The 20,760-nt window shown below is 41.3% G+C and overlaps 1 protein-coding gene across 11 annotated transcripts in view; it reads left to right on the top strand.

The window, feature by feature from the left end:
• The window catches only part of AMBRA1 (autophagy and beclin 1 regulator 1), a 133,766-nt gene that overhangs the window by 36,614 nt on the left and 76,392 nt on the right, over positions 1 to 20,760 (top strand). For 8 of the 11 annotated variants that reach the window (XR_010473022.1, XM_065064693.1, XM_065064691.1 and 5 more), the window contains 3 exons: positions 3,939 to 4,121; positions 17,048 to 17,131; positions 17,674 to 17,774. Coding sequence is in view for 10 of the 11 variants with exons in the window: in XM_065064693.1 (XP_064920765.1) it covers positions 3,939 to 4,121; positions 17,048 to 17,131; positions 17,674 to 17,774 (368 nt within the window). In the remaining variant the exon portion in view is untranslated. The remainder of the gene's footprint in view (positions 1 to 3,938; positions 4,122 to 17,047; positions 17,132 to 17,673; positions 17,775 to 20,760) is intronic. The other 3 variants (XM_065064695.1, XM_065064694.1, XM_065064701.1) reach the window with 1 other exon arrangement.

The following is a 20,760-nucleotide window of genomic DNA, read 5'->3' as shown; positions in this document are numbered from 1 at the left end:
TAGATAAGACTCTAGAAAAAAATTTAGCTGCTAGAATGTTACTAGGAGAGAGACCTTCAGGCTGAATGTTGCCTGTGAGTTGAAGTGGAATGGAAGCAACTAAAAGTTGGTGTCTGCTACCAGCATTACCTTCAGCAGAAGAACTGCTGGTATGTATGCCACCATAGACATCACCAGGGAAATTAATGACACCACTCAGGTAACCCCTTTAGAACATCTCTGCTGGCTGAGAGACACTTAGAGGTGTGAGCTGTAATAATGTCAGTAAATGTCCTGGCCATCAGCATCAGGGCAGAGTTGGTGAGTGGTGTCAGTACTTCTGGAATGTTAAGGAAAGAAGAGGGTCTGCACAGCAGTATCGTGCTGTTGGATACACATACACCAGTTCTTGGTGCTGTTCTGGGGAACTGGGTGTAGAGATTCTCCTTAGAAGATACTAAAATGGGGGAGGATGAAGACAAGCAGCCTTTGTGTAAAAACTTTCATGTTGCCATAAATACAGCCAGCTGTTTTGGATATCTGGCTGTAGCTGAGGACACTGTGCTATGTAGTAGCTCGCTCTTTAGTATGCATGATGCCATTTAAAGCAAGATACTTGAACCTTACTAATGCTAGCAAAACACCTTCTTTCCTGAGTTCCCCTTCTCGCTGGCCAGCCATCAGCGCTGTGTGCCTGGAGGATGCACAGACTCTCACTGACACAGTTGTTGGATGAGACAGAAGCTGTTTGGTTCTGGTTTTTGCAGTGCAGCATTTCTCCCACTCAGTGCCTTGTTCTGTGGTGATTGTGTATGGCAGCAGATGGTTCAGAGGAGGAGAGGCTGAGGTCCAGTCACCTCAGAGACTGGGCTAATTTAGCTCCTGTGGTGTAGTCAAATACAACATACCATCCTGTGAATGCAGACTCAGTTTAAGAATGACTGGCTAACCTCGGTCTGTGTTTTGCTGCTGCTTTATTAGAAGCACAGGTGAGAAATAGAGTAGGCGGCCTTCTATGACTGATGTGTGTTTAGCCAGCTGGTAGACTAACTTTGGTCAGGGGCTGATTTACAGTTGTGTATTATATATACATTCAGTGTAGCTGACTGAAGAGATGTTTCATGTTAAACTGTGTTTCTTATGCTGCTTTGCAGGCTTCTCCTCCCTCCAGGACAGTAAAATCTCTTATGCTGGCTCTCAGCTCTGGTTCTGATTTGTGTCATAACTGTATTCCAAACACAGATACAGCCTGACAAATACCATTTTTGTCTGCTGCATGCTCTCGTCTGCCAAGATTAATTCTATAGCCTATTGCTTTGAGTATTTTTCTCTCCTGCCCTTTTGTACTTTATCCCTCACACCTTTCTAACTGTGTACCAGATTTAAGCTTCTTGTCTTCTCTTTGGAAATCTTTTTCACAGACTATCCAGGCTGCACACCGTTTGATGTCAGGAAGCTCAATCTGGCATCTCATCATCCATTATGGCCAATCTTTATTGCCTACTCGCTCTTCTAACAAGCATCATTGTGTTTTTTCTTGTGATGTGCTGCATAATTTGAGAAGACTAAATGTCTGCAAAACTCATTCTTCATATCCTTTTGTAAAACTCTGCCTTGGTGTGATCTTGGCAAAGAAAAAAGCTTCAATGATTACACTCCTAGACTGATGAGACCACTGTTCATGTTTTCCAGTGTTGCCTTGTTTCCATGTTCCTTTCTTTCTCTGTGCGCACACATTATACTATAGACTTATTTTTAGGCATATGCAGAGACTTTGACTTATGGAGAAGGCCAAAGAAGAGAACAGCTCCTCATTTATGAGCGCACTGCTGTAATGTCTTGCTTTTTTATACTCGGCCTATTAAGTCTTCAGGGGAGTAGAGAGAAGTGCTGTGTTTGTACAGCGAAACCTTCTTATGTTATATAAGCATGAACAGCTTTAAGTCATCAAACAGTGCATAAAAGATCCGGGAGGAATCCAAAACAAACGGAGTGTGTGGTTCCCCTTACCCTTTTGTTGCTTGTTGACTATGGTTTTAGACCCCCTGAGCCTGTAGTATGTCTGCTAAACTTGCCTCTTTGCTGAGATGGCAGCCCGGTAGGGTACAGGGAGCTCACCTTGGGGAAGATGCTCTCTTGTTGTGCCTCTGTGACTTACAGTCCCTTCTTTCTTGTCACCTTTTTTGCTTATATGTCCTCAATGTAGGGCGGGATGGGAGACTGAATGTCCTTGGTGGGTTTCTGCAGCCAGAACAACATTAATACCATCTATCCCTTGAAGAATTAGTGCATTTCTTTCATGCTGCTCAAGGGAGCAGTCTCTAGAAATACTGTTAAATGTAGTTTTCCCTTGAAATATGACTTTAGGGATGGTAGCAGAACACTTTATCAGGCTTGGTGCCATTGCTGCTCATGCTGTTGTGGATGCAAAACTTATCCATATTTAAGGAAGATCTTATTCCCAGTACATTCTCATATAATCAGCACAGCTCTAGAAGGAAGGAAAAATGAGAAGTCTTCTAACAATCATATTATCAGAGATAATTATAGAGCTGCATTTTTGTTGCTGGTGGTTGTATAACACAGTGAAAATGTGTGGTGTTGGTCACTATAGATTTAAATATATCCTTAAGAGTCTTCATGGCTGATGGTGAGGTCCACTGTAAATCAAATTTAACTTGAAACTCTTTTCTGAAGATGGGTAGCATTCCTATAAGACAGACAGGCAACCCCTCTTTGTGATTGCAAAGGAGTATGTTTTCATCTCTAGACTGTGCCCTGGAATTCACTGTTCAATCGAGGGTTTTTGTTTTACTTTTTGTTGTTCAAAGCTGTTCACACTTTCATTTGTAGATAAAAATTAGGACTGGTATTTCCATTATCAGTCTCTTGCTGTGATGCCTTTGCAGGAAATTAGATTGTATTGCCATGATGCTGGGAAGTACCAGTCTCGTAACTTGAATTGAACAAAGAACAGAAGCACATCTATGGGCTGGCGGAGCAGGAGGAAGCTAGAAGTTAAGGGAATAAACGTCTTAATGTCTAATTACTTGGAGGGGGATTGTTGTCATCTTCTTTCCTCCTCCCAAATTGGAGGTCAATTCTAATCCAAATAAAGCTAAGAAGTTATTATTCAAGCATTTGAGGTATCTGGACTCTAATATTGAGTAATCATGTCACAGAAAGTGTGTGCCAGGAGCTGTGGATATATGCAGGGTAGGAAAAGAAAGCGTTGTTACCTGTCTAGCATCAAGGAAGGAGGTGGTACTGGTGCAGGATAGCTTATGCAAATTAAGGTCAAGTTATGCATGAGAAAGAATTAAGAGTTAATTGCGGAGGAAGGTTTTCCTTTCAGGTAGGATGCAAGGCTTTTAATACTCGTATTAAAATATATCTAGTGGATCTGATGAAATAGCCGCTATATGAAATCCCTACCATTTGGATCACGAAGTAGTTAAACAAAGCTGTTAAAGCATCCAGCAGGAGAAAAAAAGGTTTATGGTGCTCCTGTTAAGTATCCTTCAAACAACAGCACTTTCCCTCAGTGTTTCTTTGAGCACTGCTGCTGTTTAGCATTGCAAGCAGAGCTCACATTGGGAGTGGGCTTGATTCTTACACGGGAAGCTTGCTGGAGTTAGTTGTGTGAACTAGTAATAAATAAACAGTGGGCTCCAAAGAGTCCTGAGAAGCAACTGTGCTGTGGATAAGCTTTTTGTCTATAGGTACGTGTAGTACTTCTGTTTGCACAACATGGGAATCACGTGGGAGTGTAGCATATAAAGAGAAAATTACTTGTACTTGCTTTCTTTATTTACTCTGTCTTACTCATGGGTAAAATGCAAACATCCAATTTTATGATATATTGTTACCATCCTGTAACTTGGAGCTCAAAAAGAAAAACAGAATTGACTGTCATTCTGTACTTGAGTAACCAATGTCTGTATATCACTCTTGCTCAGGTTGTCTCCTGCTGCGTATTATGCTCAGAGGATGATCCAGTATCTTTCCCGGAGGGACAGTATTCGTCAGCGGTCTATGCGGTACCAACAGAACCGTCTCCGCTCTTCCTCCTCCTCTTCTTCCACATCAGAGAACTCAAGCCCATCTGTAGAGGGAAATGATCTGGAATTTGAAGATTTTGAGTAAGTGTGCATGCTACTTTGACCTCTTGCTGGAGTCTGTTGTCAGCGTGAGACTGCTTTGTGGCTTCCTACTGTTTACCAATCAAAAACATCTCCAGCTTCCTTTAGGAACAGGTTAAGTCATTTCTGTTATGAAAATTAAGGATGCTTTAGGCTACTGTCAACACATCAGGCTATTTTGACCAGATTTAAGAGACTGGTTAAATAAAGAAAAGGAGGATCTTTTTGTCCCATGGAGCAGATGGGGAGCCAAGAGCTTACTAGAGCCTTCAAATCTTGATATAGAACAGGAACCACTAGGAAGCTTTGCAGGACTTAGTTCTTTGGCCTAAGGCTGTAGGAGACAGCCAGACATGCTCAGTTACTTTTACTTGTTCCATCTCTGCAACTCTGTCAAATTAGCTGAAGTTCCTGTGACTGGTTTTTTAGAAGACTTCGTGATTGTGAATCTGTGTTAACACTTACTCTCTTGTAAGGGGAGCAAATGGCATCTTGTGTCAAAGTGAGGAATTACTGCATTCAAACATTAAGAGTGCTCCTGTAAGCCACTGTATTTCCTTCTGAGTGGTTCTACTGACAAAATTTTAAAGTCTGCTTTCCAGCATCTGCTTTTGGACTTCTAGTGGTACCCAGTGTAATCTCAGCAAACAAATTTATTGCAAAGCCTTCCCGATAAATGGAAGTATAGTAACAGTTTGTTCAGATGGCATGGAGACCAAAAGCTCAGTAATTTAGATTAAAATCCATTTTAGCAGAAAAGAGAATATGAACTTTCTAGTCTGTCTTCAGTCATTTTCTTTAAAATATGGGATTTTCCCTGGGCACTTTAAGTATTTAACTGAATTTTTTCCCCCTTTATGTATATTGAAATTAAAACATAGGATGATTCTGAGCATGGCCATAGTAGTTGTCTACGGTGGTAATGCAGTAGGGAGGGGCGTTTGGGAGCTGTGAACTCCTCAAAAATCTGTGCTTTTATGTTGCTGCTGCCAGCAGAGGATGCCGTTAACTTTGCTACTATAGCAGCTTTCATGTTCACTTGCTGCAGTGGCACATACTTGAGATGGCATGTTGTTAAAGCTCCATGGCCTCTGTGTCAGGGTGAAGTCCCTTTATGAAGGACACTGGTAACACTCGCTATTCCCAGAAAAGCAAGATATTAATCCCTTTCTGCCTTCTTAAGTGGTGGTAACTTTTTTTTTTTCCTGTAGAATGTTGTTCTGTGGAGCTGTCATTTCATGCTCCAGCAATTAAATATTCAGAAGTACAGGGCGAGTGAATGTCTTCCTCTGTCATTGTGGCCTTGTTTGTGTAAGATGTAAATGAGGGCAGATAACACAGAAAAGTCACTGCCTAGTAGCTTCTCCCAAGCAGCTGCGTGGTCTGGAAAAGCAGAAATACGTGGCTGCCGGGCTCATTTTGTGAGGCGAGTGTGTCACAAGCATAGCCCTTAATATTTCCATTATTCCGTTTCATTTGGCTGTGGTGGCTGGTTCGGCTGGGAAAAGAATAGATGGTAAGGTCTTCATTCATAGAGCCATGCAAATGCCTGCAGAGAAATGTGTTCCCCTGCAGATAATATTCACACAGTAAGAGCACCCAGTCAGGGAAGCAATTCAATCAGCCGTGCTAAGGTTGTCTTTCATTTCATTCTGAGTGAAGTGTTTATTCCTTACTGTGCAGTGGCTGAATTTGTTGGTTGAATATTTCATATTGAATTCTGGTCTGTGCATTCAAGATGTGCTGTCTTTTTCCTTCTCTACTTCATTATTTCTCCTGGCCACTTAAAGTGAGCTGCTGGGCGGGGGTCCTTAGAGCTGGAACTTGTCTTGTGACTCATTTGATTTCTTCTGCTGACACTTCACGATTAAATCTCTTATGCAGAGTTCTTGTTTCTCCATTTGGCTCCTGTATCCCTCCTTCTTTGCTTGCTCATTTGAGCAGACTTGTGTATTTCTTTCTTGACCTGATCTAGATGCTCTGGCTTCCCTGCTTCTCCAGATCTGGTGTAGGACAGGGTGTTGCTGCTGTGTCTAGCTGTCTGCAGCTTGTGCTTTTCTCCTGGAATCCAGTGAATATTTTTAATGTAAAAGCCATAGCAAGTTGCCTTGATGCTTTATCTTTCCAAACCTATTAATGTAATTGGTAAACTTTCTCTCTTATTTCATTTTCCTAGAAATTTGGAGAAAGATGTAAGGAGCATTGAATACCAGTTGGTCTTACTACACATAGAGCTCTGGGCAAGGAGTGAGCCCTGTGTTTGTGCAGGGTGCCTGGTAGACAAGCCTTCCTCAGATGTCATCTTTTGTGGGATTCTGTCATTTTTTTCTCCTCTAAGATTCATTATCGTATCTTTTCAACTTTGCTTTCCTGGTTACATAGTAAGGGGTGTGAAAGACGTGGTCTCTGCACTGTTTGTGCATATGGCCTCTAAATCTGAGCTAAAGCCTTCCCTCTTGTGTGTCAGCCTAATGGTATTATTTTCTCCATGCAGTTTCTCCAGAATCTCATTTGAATTCATTCATAAAATATTTAGTTTGTGATAGTGATAGCAATAGCAATAGTGTTGGTCTAAGATTGTGAGGTAGAGTGGGTTTTTTTTATAGGTGTTAGTAATATCCTTCCATAACACTAGGTTTTACAGACAGGGGAGGAGGAGGGAGACACAAACTATACCTGTGTTATTTGGTCTAATAAGATGTTATCACTCTACATGCGCTGCCTGTGTTTAACCTGTCACTGTTGTTGTCTTACTGCTTACTGAATACAACTGACAACTGTAAACTTAGTCATGTCTTCATGAAAGCATGTAATACTGTTTGTAATGTATATACAGATTGTAATATTAGGTTATTAACAGATAAATTGATATGAGTGGGCTTTAAGGTTAGCTTTAGCAGAATCTTAAACTAAAATGAAAAGACTTTTTACATTCTGGGATAATCATCTTTGAATGGAGAATGATGTCACTCTAGTCTTCCAGCATAACTGGTAAAAATAGGTTCTTCATAGATAAGTCATGGATGTTGAACTTTCTAATTTCAAGGTCTTTTTTGAGTGTCTTCTATTTGGATCGCATGTGATGTTTCTGCAAGTGCATGTTGGCCATCTATGTCCCTTTTTGTCTGCAGTAAGTGTGGGCGAGCAAATGCACAAAACCAGGTTCACTTTATCTGTCAGACTGAAAAGCAGATATATAGGACAGTGCACCAGCTCTCTGTCTGAAAGACTTTCTAAAATCCTTCACTACAGTTCTATAAAGGCTTTCAAGCCAAGGGTAAAGGTGTGACTGTGGCTGACCCCTGTCTGCTTTTGAGAGTGGGCTGCCTGGTAGAATAAGGATGTGAAGGAGCTTGGAGAATACACTCTCTTGATGTCCACAGCTTTTCCCCTTTCTGTTTTCTCCTTTTTTCCTTCTTCCCAGGAGGATCTGTGTTGGTGTGGATCCATTCAGTTTTGCCATTGTCACAGACTAAGAAGGTCTTTACTGTGTCTCTAATACAAGAAGGCCTTTACCTCACAGGCCTGAAATCTTGTTTTTGGTGCTTTATCCTTTTAATTTCTTTTGAGACACCTTCATTTGAAGCATCTTTTCTTGTTAGCTTATTTAAGAACCTTGACTTGTGCATTGGTACTGGAATATTAATTAGGAACTGCTTGGAAGCAGTTGTGTCTAAACTAACATTATGCAATGAGAGAGAGAAGGGGGGACAATGGCTGTGATTAGTAGTGTGCACTTGGCTAGGAGCTGTAGGTTTGGGCTGGGATTCTGTTCTCCTTATTGCTTCTCAAGTGGAATGGTGGAAGTGGGTTTCAGGGAGGGTGTTGCGTGTCATGGTGAGAATAGGCATGTGGTTTGCTTAATGGCTGAGAAAGAGGTTTTGAAAAGTTTGAGTGAGAAGGGAGAAAGCTGCACATTACCACTACTGAATTAACTTCCTCCCTAGCCTTGTGAAGGAATTCCATGCTTGTGTTTAAATCCAGTCTCTTACCGTTTCAATCTTACTCTACAGCATCGTTTGCTAGATACACAGAGCAATGGGAGCACTAATCTGCAGAAATGCAATCAGTTCACAATGCACTTACTCTTTTCTCTTAGCAGACCTATTGCTAAGAGCACATGGGTAGAACTCGCACTCTGTACAGCCAGTCTTGCTCTGTACGGCTCTCCTTCCCAGCTCTTCACTGTGCATTCGTGTATTTCAGAGTGGTTTTTCCTTCCTGTGACAACCTTCAGCTTCTGCAAAAGAAACTCACAGAATCACAGAATGTTAGGGATTGGAAGGGACCTTGAAAGATCATCTAGTCCAATCCCCTTCAAATAGGAGCTGTTTTTTCTTGGCAGAAAAAAAGAGAGAAAATTTTGATTGGAAGAGACTGTCAAGTTCATAGAGTCCAACAATAACCTAACTCTAACTCTAGCACTAAACCATGTCCCTAAGTACCTCATCTATACACCTTTTAAACACCTCCAGGGATGGTGACTCCACCACTTCCCTGGGCAGCCTGTTCCAATGCCTGACAATACCTTCCATGAAGAATTTTTTCCTAATATCCAATCTGAACCTTCCCTGGCACAACTTGAGGCCATTTCCCCTTGTCCTGTCACTTGCTACTTGGGAGAAGAGACCAACAACCTCCATGCTACAACCTCCTCTCAGGTAGTTGTAGACAGTGATAAGGTCTCCCCTTTTCTCCAGGATAAACAGCACCAGTTCCCTTAGCTGCTCCTTGTAAGTCTTGTGCTCCAGGCCCCTCACCAGCTTCATCACCCTCCTCTGAACTCTAATAAAAAGATAGGAACGGCTAAAGTTTTTATGAGACTTGAATTAAGTATGGAGCGTTTGATCTACAGCTCCAGAACAGTGAGACAAGTTCTGTCATTGTAGAGAAAGACATGCAGGGAATCCCAGAAGTAAGGGAAGAGGTTTAGTCTGCAGGGTGACTATAGCATAAGTTGACACCTCAGGATGGATGGGATGCCAAGTGCTGAGTTTTGATAGGGCGTGATGAAGGTGGGTTAGAGAGATGACTTGGTCAATGGTAGCCTGTTGGTGTAGCATTAAAAGGGTAGCATATCTGAACTGCAAGGTTTCTAAAACTAATTATTAGGCTGTTTGTGTGGGGATTTTGTTGTTGTTTTCAACTTTCTTCTTATCATCTTGATGTTAACATTTGAGGTTAACAAAAGACATGGTTGGAAATGTGAGAATCTATTTGGGCTATTCACATCACTTAAATGCCAATGGAAATGTATTTTTAGGATCCATGACACATCAGTATATTGCAGAAAAAGCAGCAATTTTTTTTTCTGGAAGTCTTAGATGGGACAGTTTCCTATCTGTCTTTCTTACTTGGGCAGCTACAAATAATATTCTTGTTAGTAATTTGTTATTTGAGTTCAGATAAAGATCTTAAAAGCAGGATTGCTGTTTGTTGTATGCACCTGCCTTTGTTGTTTTCTTCCCAGAGCCCTTTTATCTGTGGTTTTGATGCTGTTTCCTCTGCCTGTTTCTTGGCTCGTATGGCTCTGCCTCATTGTTTTTTATGAAGATGGACCTGCTCGCAAGGCAGACCTGAGTTTTGTGGATCTTGGTGGTCACTTTGTGTGTTGGCTTTTTCCTCTCTGTTATAGATTTCTGGAGCAGTTAACACTGGGTTCTTCCTTCCAGATACATAGAAATTTATGTTAATTATATTCATCATCTTAAACACAGTTGCAGGCTAAGAATGCTAACAAGTCTGGGATGAATGGGGGTGATATTGAATCTGCTCTTTGAACTTCATTTTTCAAGGATTAGTGAGAGTCTTAGCTTGGCTTCTGATGTACTCATAGTTGCCTACAGCTTCATTTTCCCTATTATTTTTATCTTTATCTTTTGTGACAGTCTTTTATATTCCCCTTATCTTGGTCTTAATGTCTAATAATACTGCCTGGATGCAGTGACGGGCAAAGGACTGTTTCCTTGCAGCAGTACTGCAGGATATTGCTAACCTCTCCAGCACAATGTTGTTTTACCATTAAGTCACATTCCAGCAAGGCAAGTGTCTTCATAGCAGAGCAGTGAAAGAATGAGTGCCTTTTGAAAGATGACAGTTGCCAGAAAAGCTCACATCATATTCCATAGTGTTGGTTGCCTGTGCTTGTAGGAACAATTTTGATGTCAAGATGGTACCCTTCATCCAGCTGAGTTTTTCTGCTACTTATGAGCCCAGCTCATAGTTGTCCTTTTGCTTTTATTTTGTGTCTGCGAAACTGCTAAGTCATACTAGGTCACCTAGTAGGTGATGGCTGATGCTAATGAGAGTGATTAGGAAGCAAGCTCTTAATAGTGTGTTGCTGCCCACCTGGAGTAGGCAGTGGTTAACCTGGGGTCTAACAGATTAGGGTTGTTTGTGCAATTATGTTTTCATTTAAAAAAATAATAATAATTAAAAAAAAAAAAATTGGCTCTTACTTTTGACAACTTTATTCCAGTATTGAAGCCTGATGGGGCAGCCTTTTGTATATTTGTGCTACAAACCTTGTTCAATAAGCACCAGTTGTGAAGTTTCTAAGTGATTAGAAGTAGCATAGTGATGTTTTCCCTAGTCATGCTCATGTTTGGATGCATGTTTGAAAATGGCTAATTAAGGAGTCTCAGAGGAAGTGTCGTTGTAGTACTGGATGCCTTGGCCTTTTATAAAACACCGAATATTGTGGTTTCCATAATACTCATAGACCAGGTCTAGACTGGGGATTAGGGATTCTCTACCTTTGTCTGGCCTCTGATGTTTCTGTTTTTTAGTGACTCACTGTAGCTATGGAGTGTATCAATATCGTTCTAAAATGTGTCATCAATTTGGAAACCCACCACACAGAGAGGTGATTAAGATTGAGTCAGCTGGACAGTACACCTAGATAAGAGTGTCTCTTTCTGGTCCTAAATCAGTCTTTCTCTGAAGCAATTAATCCTTGGCATTTAATGGGCAAGTGCTGCTGTTTCTCTTGACCAGGTGATAAATAATCTCTTAGGTGATGCTTCTCTGAAACACTTGATCTTCTGAAATGCCATTTTTAATCTTGTAAATACATTTTTCCCCTAAACAGCCCTCCGGGAGGTAAACAAGAATGGAGAGTTTGTTTCCCTCTGGTCAGGAGAGCCATTAGTAACTTAGCGGTTTCCTATTTTGTAGGAAGTTTTAGCTGGTAAATAGATTAAAGTTTTCCTTGGTGTTCCCGTGAAAAAGCTGCTAGTGATAGACTTGCATTTTAGCCTTCAAATGAACATAGGAAGATGGAAAGGCACCATGTCTTGGGTGACTTACCTAACTTCTTTATCAATTACTGTATTCTATGGCTGTGTTAAAAATCTGTTCTTCTAATTTCTGTCTCTCCAGATAGGCAGCATCATTTTTTGTGGTTTCTCTAATATTTTTATTCTTCAATTTTGTTTGGCTTCCAGTGTTATACTTGGGAGTTTGCTCTGCAGTCCTAATACATTTAGTGCCAGGAAAGGCTTTTTGTGTAGCAGATGCTTCTTTTTGCTTAAGTTTTCTTGTTTCTTGTTGTCTCCTTCTGTTCTGCCTTAAGTATTTCTCCTTCAGTAATGGTCATATCCTTCAAAGATGGGTAGACAGATTAGTAACTTTTCGTAGTTACCGGATTTTGTATATTATTTCGAATCAGTATTTTCATTATTTTAATGTCTGTGGATGTCAATACTTGTACCCTTTTTGACAGGACCAGTGCTCCTGCCTTGTTATTTGTATCTACAGTCTCTACTCAGAGATAAGTCAGTTGTCTTGAATCTTTTCTCTTATACATAATCTTGTTTTTCGGTGAGATACCCTTGTCCTCAGAGCCATATATAGGGTGGTTGCCTTTTCCTGGGTTGAGTTTACAACTTCTCCAAGATTTAAGGGCTGTGAGTGAAGCAGCATATACTGGATGTAACCTGTTTTGGGTTTTTTTGATTGACACTAGTCCTACTGATCCAGGAGTTGTTATTCCAGCTACTATGTCTCTCTGCAGAGTTACAACCGACCTGCAGTGTGGCTTTTCCTTTTGTCTTCTAGGATACCTGTATCTCACTAAAACATTCAGAATGTCAAGGTTTCATTTATTACATGTTCACCTCTCTGAGAGGCTTATTTCCTAGAAATGCTCCCAGTTTTCCCTAACTTCATTGTAGGAGATGCTCAGGATCTTGTAGGATCAGACAGACGAAAACTAAAGTTTTAACATGTTTCTAGTATTTGCTGCTCCTCTCAGTTGTAAAGCTAGTAGTTAACTTTCTATTATAGTTTTCCCAGTGCTGTATGTCCCTTACTCATCAGGATGGTGCTAGAAAATGATAGACAGGTTCTTAGAATCACCAACAAACATGTTCCCCTCACCACCTTTTTCCTACTGTTCCTTTGTGAAACATAGTACTCACTTTATCTTGTAGGCCTGTGCAGGTCTTTTTAGTATGCCTTTCCAAGATATTTATCATCTGTTTCCATCTAAATCAGTAGAGTCCTGTGAATTGCAAGAGCTCAGGATCTGTTTCTTCTTTTGTATGGCCAGTTGAATATGACATCCTCCAGGTACCCTCTTCAGAGGCAGACTTGACTAAGCTCTAAAGCCAAATAAGTTTGCATTTTCTGGTAACCTCCTCTGAGCTCCTGTTATGATCTTTGTGCTACTCCTGCCTTCATTGATTTGTGCTACTCTTGCCCCCTGTGCTACCTCCTCTGAAGTAACCTCCTGCAGTCTTGAAAAATTGATAGCAAGTAAGTGGAGATACTAAACGTTTGAAGTACTGAGAAAAGGTTGTTTTTTTTTTTTTCCTGTTACATCAAGATGGTGCAACTTAATCCAGTGCCAACCCTTAAGGATATTACTAGGTGCCACTTAACCAATTATTTAGCATTTCTATTTTATGTAAGTGTCTAACCTCTGCAATAGAAATTGATTTAGCATTTTAAATTGGACTGCATGAAACATGATAAAATGCTGAAAATATGGAACAATTGGCTTGGTCTGGTATAATTTGATTCTTATGAGCTTGCATGGCTTACTGGTGCTGGCTCTGATAATTAAATGGCTTTTCAAAATGGTCATTGTTGACCTAATTCTATTGGCAGTGTAGTCAGTGGGAGTTTTAATATTGACTACAATGGCAACAGTTAGACTAACAGATTGCATTAGAAATCCCATGCTGTGTGTTTAATTTCACTTCCTGATACAACAATCTCTAAATATTAAAGAGAATTCTTGCCAAGATAGGAAAGCAGAACATGGCTTTTTTTCCTTTCTGAGAGTCTTGACTATCTTTTTTATCGATTCAGTTATTAATGCAGTAGCCAAGTTACCAGATGAAAAAGAATGCCTTTTTCTCCAAACTTTAGGATGCAAAGTTTTATTTCTCCTTCTCTGTTTTCAGAGCTGGTGTTGCTGCTCCATTATATTTACCTTGGTCAGCTTTTCTCTCAACAAGCAAACAAGACAACAGCAGAAAAATCCAAGAAGATTTAACTGTCTTGGCCAGTTTAGGATAAACCTTCATCCTTCTTATGCCCTTTTAAAGGTCCATAAATCTCCTGAATGTTTGCGAATTGCATTCTTTTCCTGCTCCACTGTGTTAATGCTATTTTTCCCCTACCAGCTCGTATTCTCCATATCACTGTTTTGATTTGTCCCACAATGGTATCTGAACAAATTATGAGTAACCTGAATTTAGAGCCAGACCCTTAAAGTTGTTTTGACCATTTGTTGCTTCTTGCAGTTTTCCTCTTGAGACAAATTAGTCTGTTAATAATTATAGTATTAAGTCTCTCTTGTCACCTTACATGCTGATTACTTCTGATTCTTTCTCTGCATCTTGCTCAGTGGATTGCTTAGTTCCTTCATTCTTATTTTTTCACTGTAGAAGTTTCCCTGTGTTGTTCATGTTTGCTGGTGCACTTAAAGGGTATTGCAGGACACCTTTTTAGCTCTGTTACAGCACTTGCTGTGACGCTTCCTTGTTTCGTTTACTTTTGCAAGGTTATTGAGTTGCTTTACAGAAGCAGCTTTTTCTTATGTAGACACACACTCCGAGGGATCTGCTTTTGCAGGCTATGTTAATTAAATTGTCCACTGCAAATCATTGGCTGATGAGTCTGTGTATAGCTGACACTAAATAGAAAGTAGAGCATTAGATTTTCATCAGTACTTCAGAGAACTTTGGAAACTTTTCATTTCTTGTAATGCTTCACTCTGGCACTGCAGTCGTGCTAACATCTGCTCTCCTCCGTCAGCAGGCTGCATGTGGTACAGAAATAACACAAAGTGCCACCCATCTTCACTGATCTGTAGGGTTTTTTTTTTTATTTTCCTTTTTAGAAGGTGCAGAAATAATCTTCAGCTGGCACCAGGGTAATATCAGCTGTTCTAGCTTTTCAGCACTAGACGCTTGAAAACGCTCTTGCATGGAATTTAGCATGGGAGCTTACATATAAATGACTCTGTGAATTAGTGATTCAGATCAATGTTTAGTAATATTCCTCTTCAGCACAGAAGAGTGGATCTTACATTTCCATTACAGTAAATAGGAGTTCTAGCATTCTCGAAGAATAGCCACCGTTTCTCATTCCCAATTCAGCTGTTTGAGTTACAGGGCAGTGCCAGTTGGGCTGTGGTGGTTTTAAATTTTTTGTTGTTGTTGTTTAAGGGGATGTTAAAGATAGATTGCTGTCTCCTGAATCAGTATTGGCTGTGTCTGTCATGGTGAAAACCAGAAAAAGTCTAGTATATATTTTTGCCCTTTGAGGCTTTTTGTCTTGGGGTAGGATTGTATGCAGTGAATGGGACAGTACAGCATGGAGTTCTTGCCCTAAAGTCTTGTTGATTAGAAAATTTGTGTCCTAAAATGTTTTTGTGGATGCTGAGACCATTTGCTAGTGGCATTTTTTTTAAATAATTGTACAGTTAGTTGCTTTAGGTCTCTTGATTTGGACTGTAGGAGATGTTGCACCATTATTTTGTTTGCTGGAGCTAATCCTTCATTCCTTTTGAAACCTGCTGCAGAGATTGTCTTCAACTGGTGAGTTCCGATAGGGTGTAGTGCTGCTTCCTCTTGCTGATATGTCACTTTCAAAAGTATTGTCTAATTCTAGTATATGTCCAAAGCAAATGCAAACCCTGAGGAATGTTTTGCTGCTTTTCTCCCAGGGCTGCATATCAGCATCATTCAAAAATTGCTACATAGATTTCTAAAAGGTATATTTCTTGTCTGACTTGCACTAGCACTTACTGTGTGTAGCGAGCTCTGGAACACGACACTTCTTTTTCCCTTTGGCCTTTTCTCTTTAGCAGGAAAAGTTGATCTGTCAGCACTCTGGTTCGCAGGCTTCCTTCTGTTATTGATCCGCGTCTTAATAGGCTGGAGGCCTTCAATAAAAGAACAGCAACACCTTTTATGTTGCTGATTTCAGGAACTTTGTTGGTTACACAGAAACCTCAAGGCGAGGTGCAGCTTTGGCTCTAAACTGCAAATGCTGCGTCTTCAGTGGGAGGAGAAATGGAAGCTTTGAGCTTGGATTGAGATTTGATTTTGGTGAGATAGCTTGAAATGCTAATGAGCTTTGCAGAACAACCTCTGCTCTTGTGTTCCTGGTTTGTCAAGTGTGTGGGAAACAGCCACGTAATGGACTTTCTTTTCAGCCCACGTTTCTTGCTCACTGACTTTAAAAAAGCAAAACAAAAAAAATTATAAAGCGCACAGCTTGCTGGAGTGGGTTAGGAATGTACTGCTAGTGTGTTGCATAAGGAATATTTAGTTTCCTAGTGATCCCAAGGCTCTGTAAGTATATTCTCCCCATAACTGCCTGGGAAGGAGACAAGTAGGGTTGCAATTACAGATGGGGGTCTGGTATCTGGGGAGAGAACAGACTTTCTACTTATGCAAGGTCATGCAGAGAGTAAATTTCTGAATTGAGAATAAAGCACGGTGGAGGTGTGTTTCAGAATTCCAGAGTCACTGATAGAGCCTTATTATTTTCCTTGCAGTTTTAGTGCTGTATAATTACAGGTCCTGTTGTGACCTTTGAATGCAATATGAGGAATTTTGTTTGCTGCGTATGCTGGAGGTCCTCCAGTTTGGCCTCCTGCTTCTTGTAGGGTTGTTATAGCCAAAATCAGGCTGAGTCAGTCATGGCTTTGTCTAGCTCCTGTCTTGAGACTTCCAAGGGTGGCAGCTCTGCAGCATCTCTGGGTAGCCTGCTCAATGTTGCACTGTCCTACTGGGGAAGATGTCTTTCCTGTATCTGCTGTAGGACAATAGATGCTAAGACCCTTTCACCTTATTCCCCAAGGCCCAGACATTTGTTGTGAAACAGAATGGGCGGGTTTTGAAGAGGTAGGGTTTTGTCTGATATCACCTGACTTCACTCGAAAAGCTCGTGAAAGGTGAGATTATTTTAAGCCATGATGACACTTAAACTGGACCTGGAGGGAGGGTGCATGGAAGAATGGTCTGCAGATTATGCTCTTTTACCTGTGCTTCTGGGAATGAAAAGTGAAACTTAAGATATCTCTTTGACGAAGAGAAAGTTCTCATCAGGACTGTGCTGTGCTTGCTTTTGCTCTGTCAGTCCAAATTTTAAGGTTTCTTGTTCATTTGCCTGGGTGCTGACACTAAGTCATTGACTCTGTGGTTTTGTTGATACTTTGAGACACTGTCAAACGTTGAGGGAAGTGCACGTTAGGCTACCCCGATGTACAACTGTTAAGAGTCTTTGATACAATAAGTTCTATGAACTTGGAACATTAGGAGCATGGAGCATGTTACTTATGCAAGAGAACCATTAAATCTCAGTGGCACACTCAGGATAACTAGGTGTTGATATTGGGTTTTTATTTTCTTGGAGAGTACTTTATTGCATAGTATTTAATGTACAATATTTCTTTTCTTTTGCTGAAGGGACAATGGAGATCGATCCAGGCACCGAGCCCCTCGGAATGCCCGCATGTCTGCACCATCGCTGGGACGCTTTGTCCCGAGGTAAGGCTTGCACGTGTAAAAGGTTGTGGAAACCCTAGAGGTACTGGTTACAGTACAACTCTCTAGTCCTTTCAGATGGATTCCTTTATTTGCTAAGAGCTGATGCTTCCTTGGTGTGCAGTTTCTGGGACCCCTGAGATCGCATGTTAGTGTGATTAACTTGTTGTATGACACTTGAAGGACAGTGTGGTCTTGGTGCTTCTTACCTGCGGGTTTGGGCTATGGTGCGAAGGCAGAACAGGAGGAGACAATAATCTGATCAGAGATTATCAACATGATGTACTTGTTTGAGATTAGAAAGCTATTGTGAGAGGTAAAGGATTTACTTAATGCTGATCTTCACAGCCACATAGATCAGAGGAGGATCTAATCTGTAACTTGCCCATAGTTTGAAGCAGTTGGCTAAGCAGAGGAGTCCAGCCTCTCTGCTATAGCCTGCTGGAATATCGTCATGTTTCCTGAAAGTAGTTGCAGTTGCTATCCAGGGCTGTAGTATACTGGGCTGTCTTTCTCTGTGTAAGTTTACTCTCTTTGTTTTGCAGACGCTTCTTGCTGCCAGAGTACTTGCCTTATGCTGGGATTTTCCATGAAAGGGGACAGCCTGGCTTGGCCACCCATTCCTCTGTCAACAGGGTTTTGGCAGGTAATAAGATTTCTTTGTTTGCAGTAGTCATGTATATTAGTGGTATTTTTCTTGTGAATCTGAGGAGAGGAAGATTGATGAGAAAAAGTCTAATTCAGCTTTCGAGGTTCTGTTTAAGTCACCTGAAACAAGAGAAAGGACTGTTGGATTGATGCAATGAACTGTCATTCAAGTGCTTGGGCTTTGCAGATCCCACACTTCAAGGAGGTATATGGGAGTTTCTGCATGAATTGGGAAGAGGTGCTGTTAACAATTCTCCCTTTATCTTCCTCCCCTATTCCTAGATGTCTTTTTCTTAAGAACATGACAGACTAATGATCAGCCTGCTGCAGGACCTTCTAATTGAATTATAGGGTGCCTTCTTCGTCTTCCGGCTGGCAAGACACACACAAGGCAACGCGGGATTCAGTTAGGATCTTAAGTGCATAGTAAAAACCTCTGCTGCCAGCACATACAGCACACAGGCATTTGGGAGTCTTAAAGGGCAGGCGGAGGTGGAAAGGGAGTTTGGGGGGAAGAGGAGGAGTACAGCACTCTGGCAGTTCATGAATGAGATGGTTATACATGACATGTATCTTAAGGGTGGATCTTTTTTGACTGGGTCTGAGTTGCTCACTGATTAACCCCAGTGCAGAGGAGTCACCTTGGAGCTTGGGGAAGAATGAGGGATGATGTACAGACAGGTAGGCTGGGATGTGGTTCTCTTCCTTCCTGTGGGTAATGACAGGACCACCACTGAAAGGAATGCCGAAAGATTTCTCGAGAGGCTCCGTGACCCTTTTCCTTATCCTAAGGCATGATTAACTATGCCTAAACCATTTTGGACAGGATTTATCTTACATGTTATTAACGGTCTTTATTGGAGTTTTCCCAACCATTTGGGGGTAGAACTTATTGTTTTTGCATGGCTGATTTAGTATGGCAGTGGTCTTGTCTTTGATAACAGATTTTTGGCATCTCCTGACTTTTGTCTCCCTGAACACTTCGGTTTGAGTGCGCAGTTCATAGACCTTGCTGTTGCACTGGTAGTAAGATCTCATGCGAAGGCTGGCCTCCAAAGCACCTCTGCTTTTTTTCCGTAGGAAAGAGCAGAGTTGGCCTGTAGCTTTAGCTGACGCGTGTACTTTCCTGTGCTTGGTGCCTGTGTGGGATTTGGCTGCTGGCACGTGGAAGCAACATGCTGGCAGATCATTACTTGCTGCCAGGCAACACTGCAGTACCCTTGTATGGGCTTTGCTAGAGACACCTGCCTTCAACCCTCCTCCAGCCCTCCTTGCAGTTTGCCTGTTCCTTAGTGTCTGGGAAACAGCTTGTTGCCTGTTTTAGGGAATTTGAGCCCCCAAACACACATGCTTGCTGTTTTTTGTGTGGATGCTGAAATTAACAAAATAAAGCAGAAGTTGCAATCATGGGATTCTCAACAAACAAGATTAACCTTTTCTGTATGGTACTGTGCTGAGCCCACTTATGGCAAGGCTTGTTGGCTCCTACAGTGTAGTGGAACCACACACTGGAATGGCTGGGACTCCACAGTAAAGGCTTTTATTGACTTAAATATGAAATTAATTATAGTAATGCAGCAGCTGCTTGTGATTCCTTGTTTTAATATTGTGTTTATTTTAGTCTGTACCTACACTTTCAGCCTTTTTACATTTGTGCTCAAAAACATGTTCATGTGTTACAGAAACCAGGAGAGTTGAAGTTATAAATCTTAGGTGGAGGAAAGATGATAACTAGAAAATGAGGTTGCAGTTGTGGAATACTCGGGAGAATTTCTTCTGTTCATTATGTTGATCAGCAGTGTCATCATTGTCAATATTATATTTCAGAGCCATTGAAAGTTTCAGTGCTGATAGTAGATCTTCCTTTTTAGTTAGCTTGTGTGAAAGTTTGTGGTAGTTTTTTCTTCACTAGCATAGTGCAAAACCTCTACTTGAGCTCAGAAGTACTTTAACCCTGGCCTGGTAGTTACAGCTGAGGTTGCCAGCCTTGGCTGATGGAAAAATCAGTGATCTGTCTTCCTGCTAACACAGGCTAATCTAAGATTGAGTGCTTTAAATTGCTTCATCCTACCATGTATCCAGACTGTCATTTCTGAATTATGTTTAAATGCATAAATGCAAAATGTATTTCTTATGTAACCTCTACAGCATGTGAGAAAAGATGCCTGAACCCCCCCCGTATTCCTAACCTGATAGCTTTCTAAAAACTGACAATAGACTTTTGTGGCCAGGTGTGAGAGAGAGTTGTTGTTTGGGAAAATACGCACAGGTACAATTCTACTCCTGTCCCCTGCCCCGCTTATTGCTGTATGCAGAGAGGAAATAAAAGCATCAGACAGAGATCTTAATAGGCATGTGAATTGTTTTGTGGTGTGTGGACTGAATTTCTTAATGTCAAAGCTTGTGCTGTCAGGTTCTGTCCATGTTTACTTTCTGCAGTCTGTTTTATGTGAACAGCTTTCCGTTGTTTAAGTGCCGTTCTCATGCAACTGTTACAGACAATAGCTCCATGCTGGGGAAGGCTGCCTTGTGAATAAATTCTCAGGGCAGCCTGGTTTAATGAACCACTGAAAATTACAGGTTATCTAAGCAGATGGGCTAGTACAGCAACATGGTAGGTTCGGCAGAATGACTCTGACATGCCAGGCAGGGCTTAGGTCAGGATTAACAATTCCTTTGTGGTCATCCCTGCACCAAGGCACTCCCAGGCAAAGCATAGGAAGGGTGGCAACAGATGGGTAGAGTAGGTGGGTGTTCAGGGGGAGAACGAAGCAATACTAGTCAATATGACAGACAGAGATATCTTCATGCCAGAAGCCTCATTTGCATGTAGCACTGGAACAACCACGAGTCCCAGTAGCACCTTCCTGCCCAATTCCCTGTCTGCTGGTGCAGTTTAGACCTATCAGTCAGCTGATAGGATCTGCTGCGTCACTGAGCTTTCTGGCACCAAGTGAAAATATATTGCATCAACATTGCTACCT

This window comes from Columba livia, chromosome 5 (genome assembly GCF_036013475.1).
Source record: "Columba livia isolate bColLiv1 breed racing homer chromosome 5, bColLiv1.pat.W.v2, whole genome shotgun sequence".
Classification (NCBI taxonomy): domain Eukaryota; kingdom Metazoa; phylum Chordata; class Aves; order Columbiformes; family Columbidae; genus Columba; species Columba livia.
This window is presented reverse-complemented; position numbering and strand designations above follow the sequence as displayed.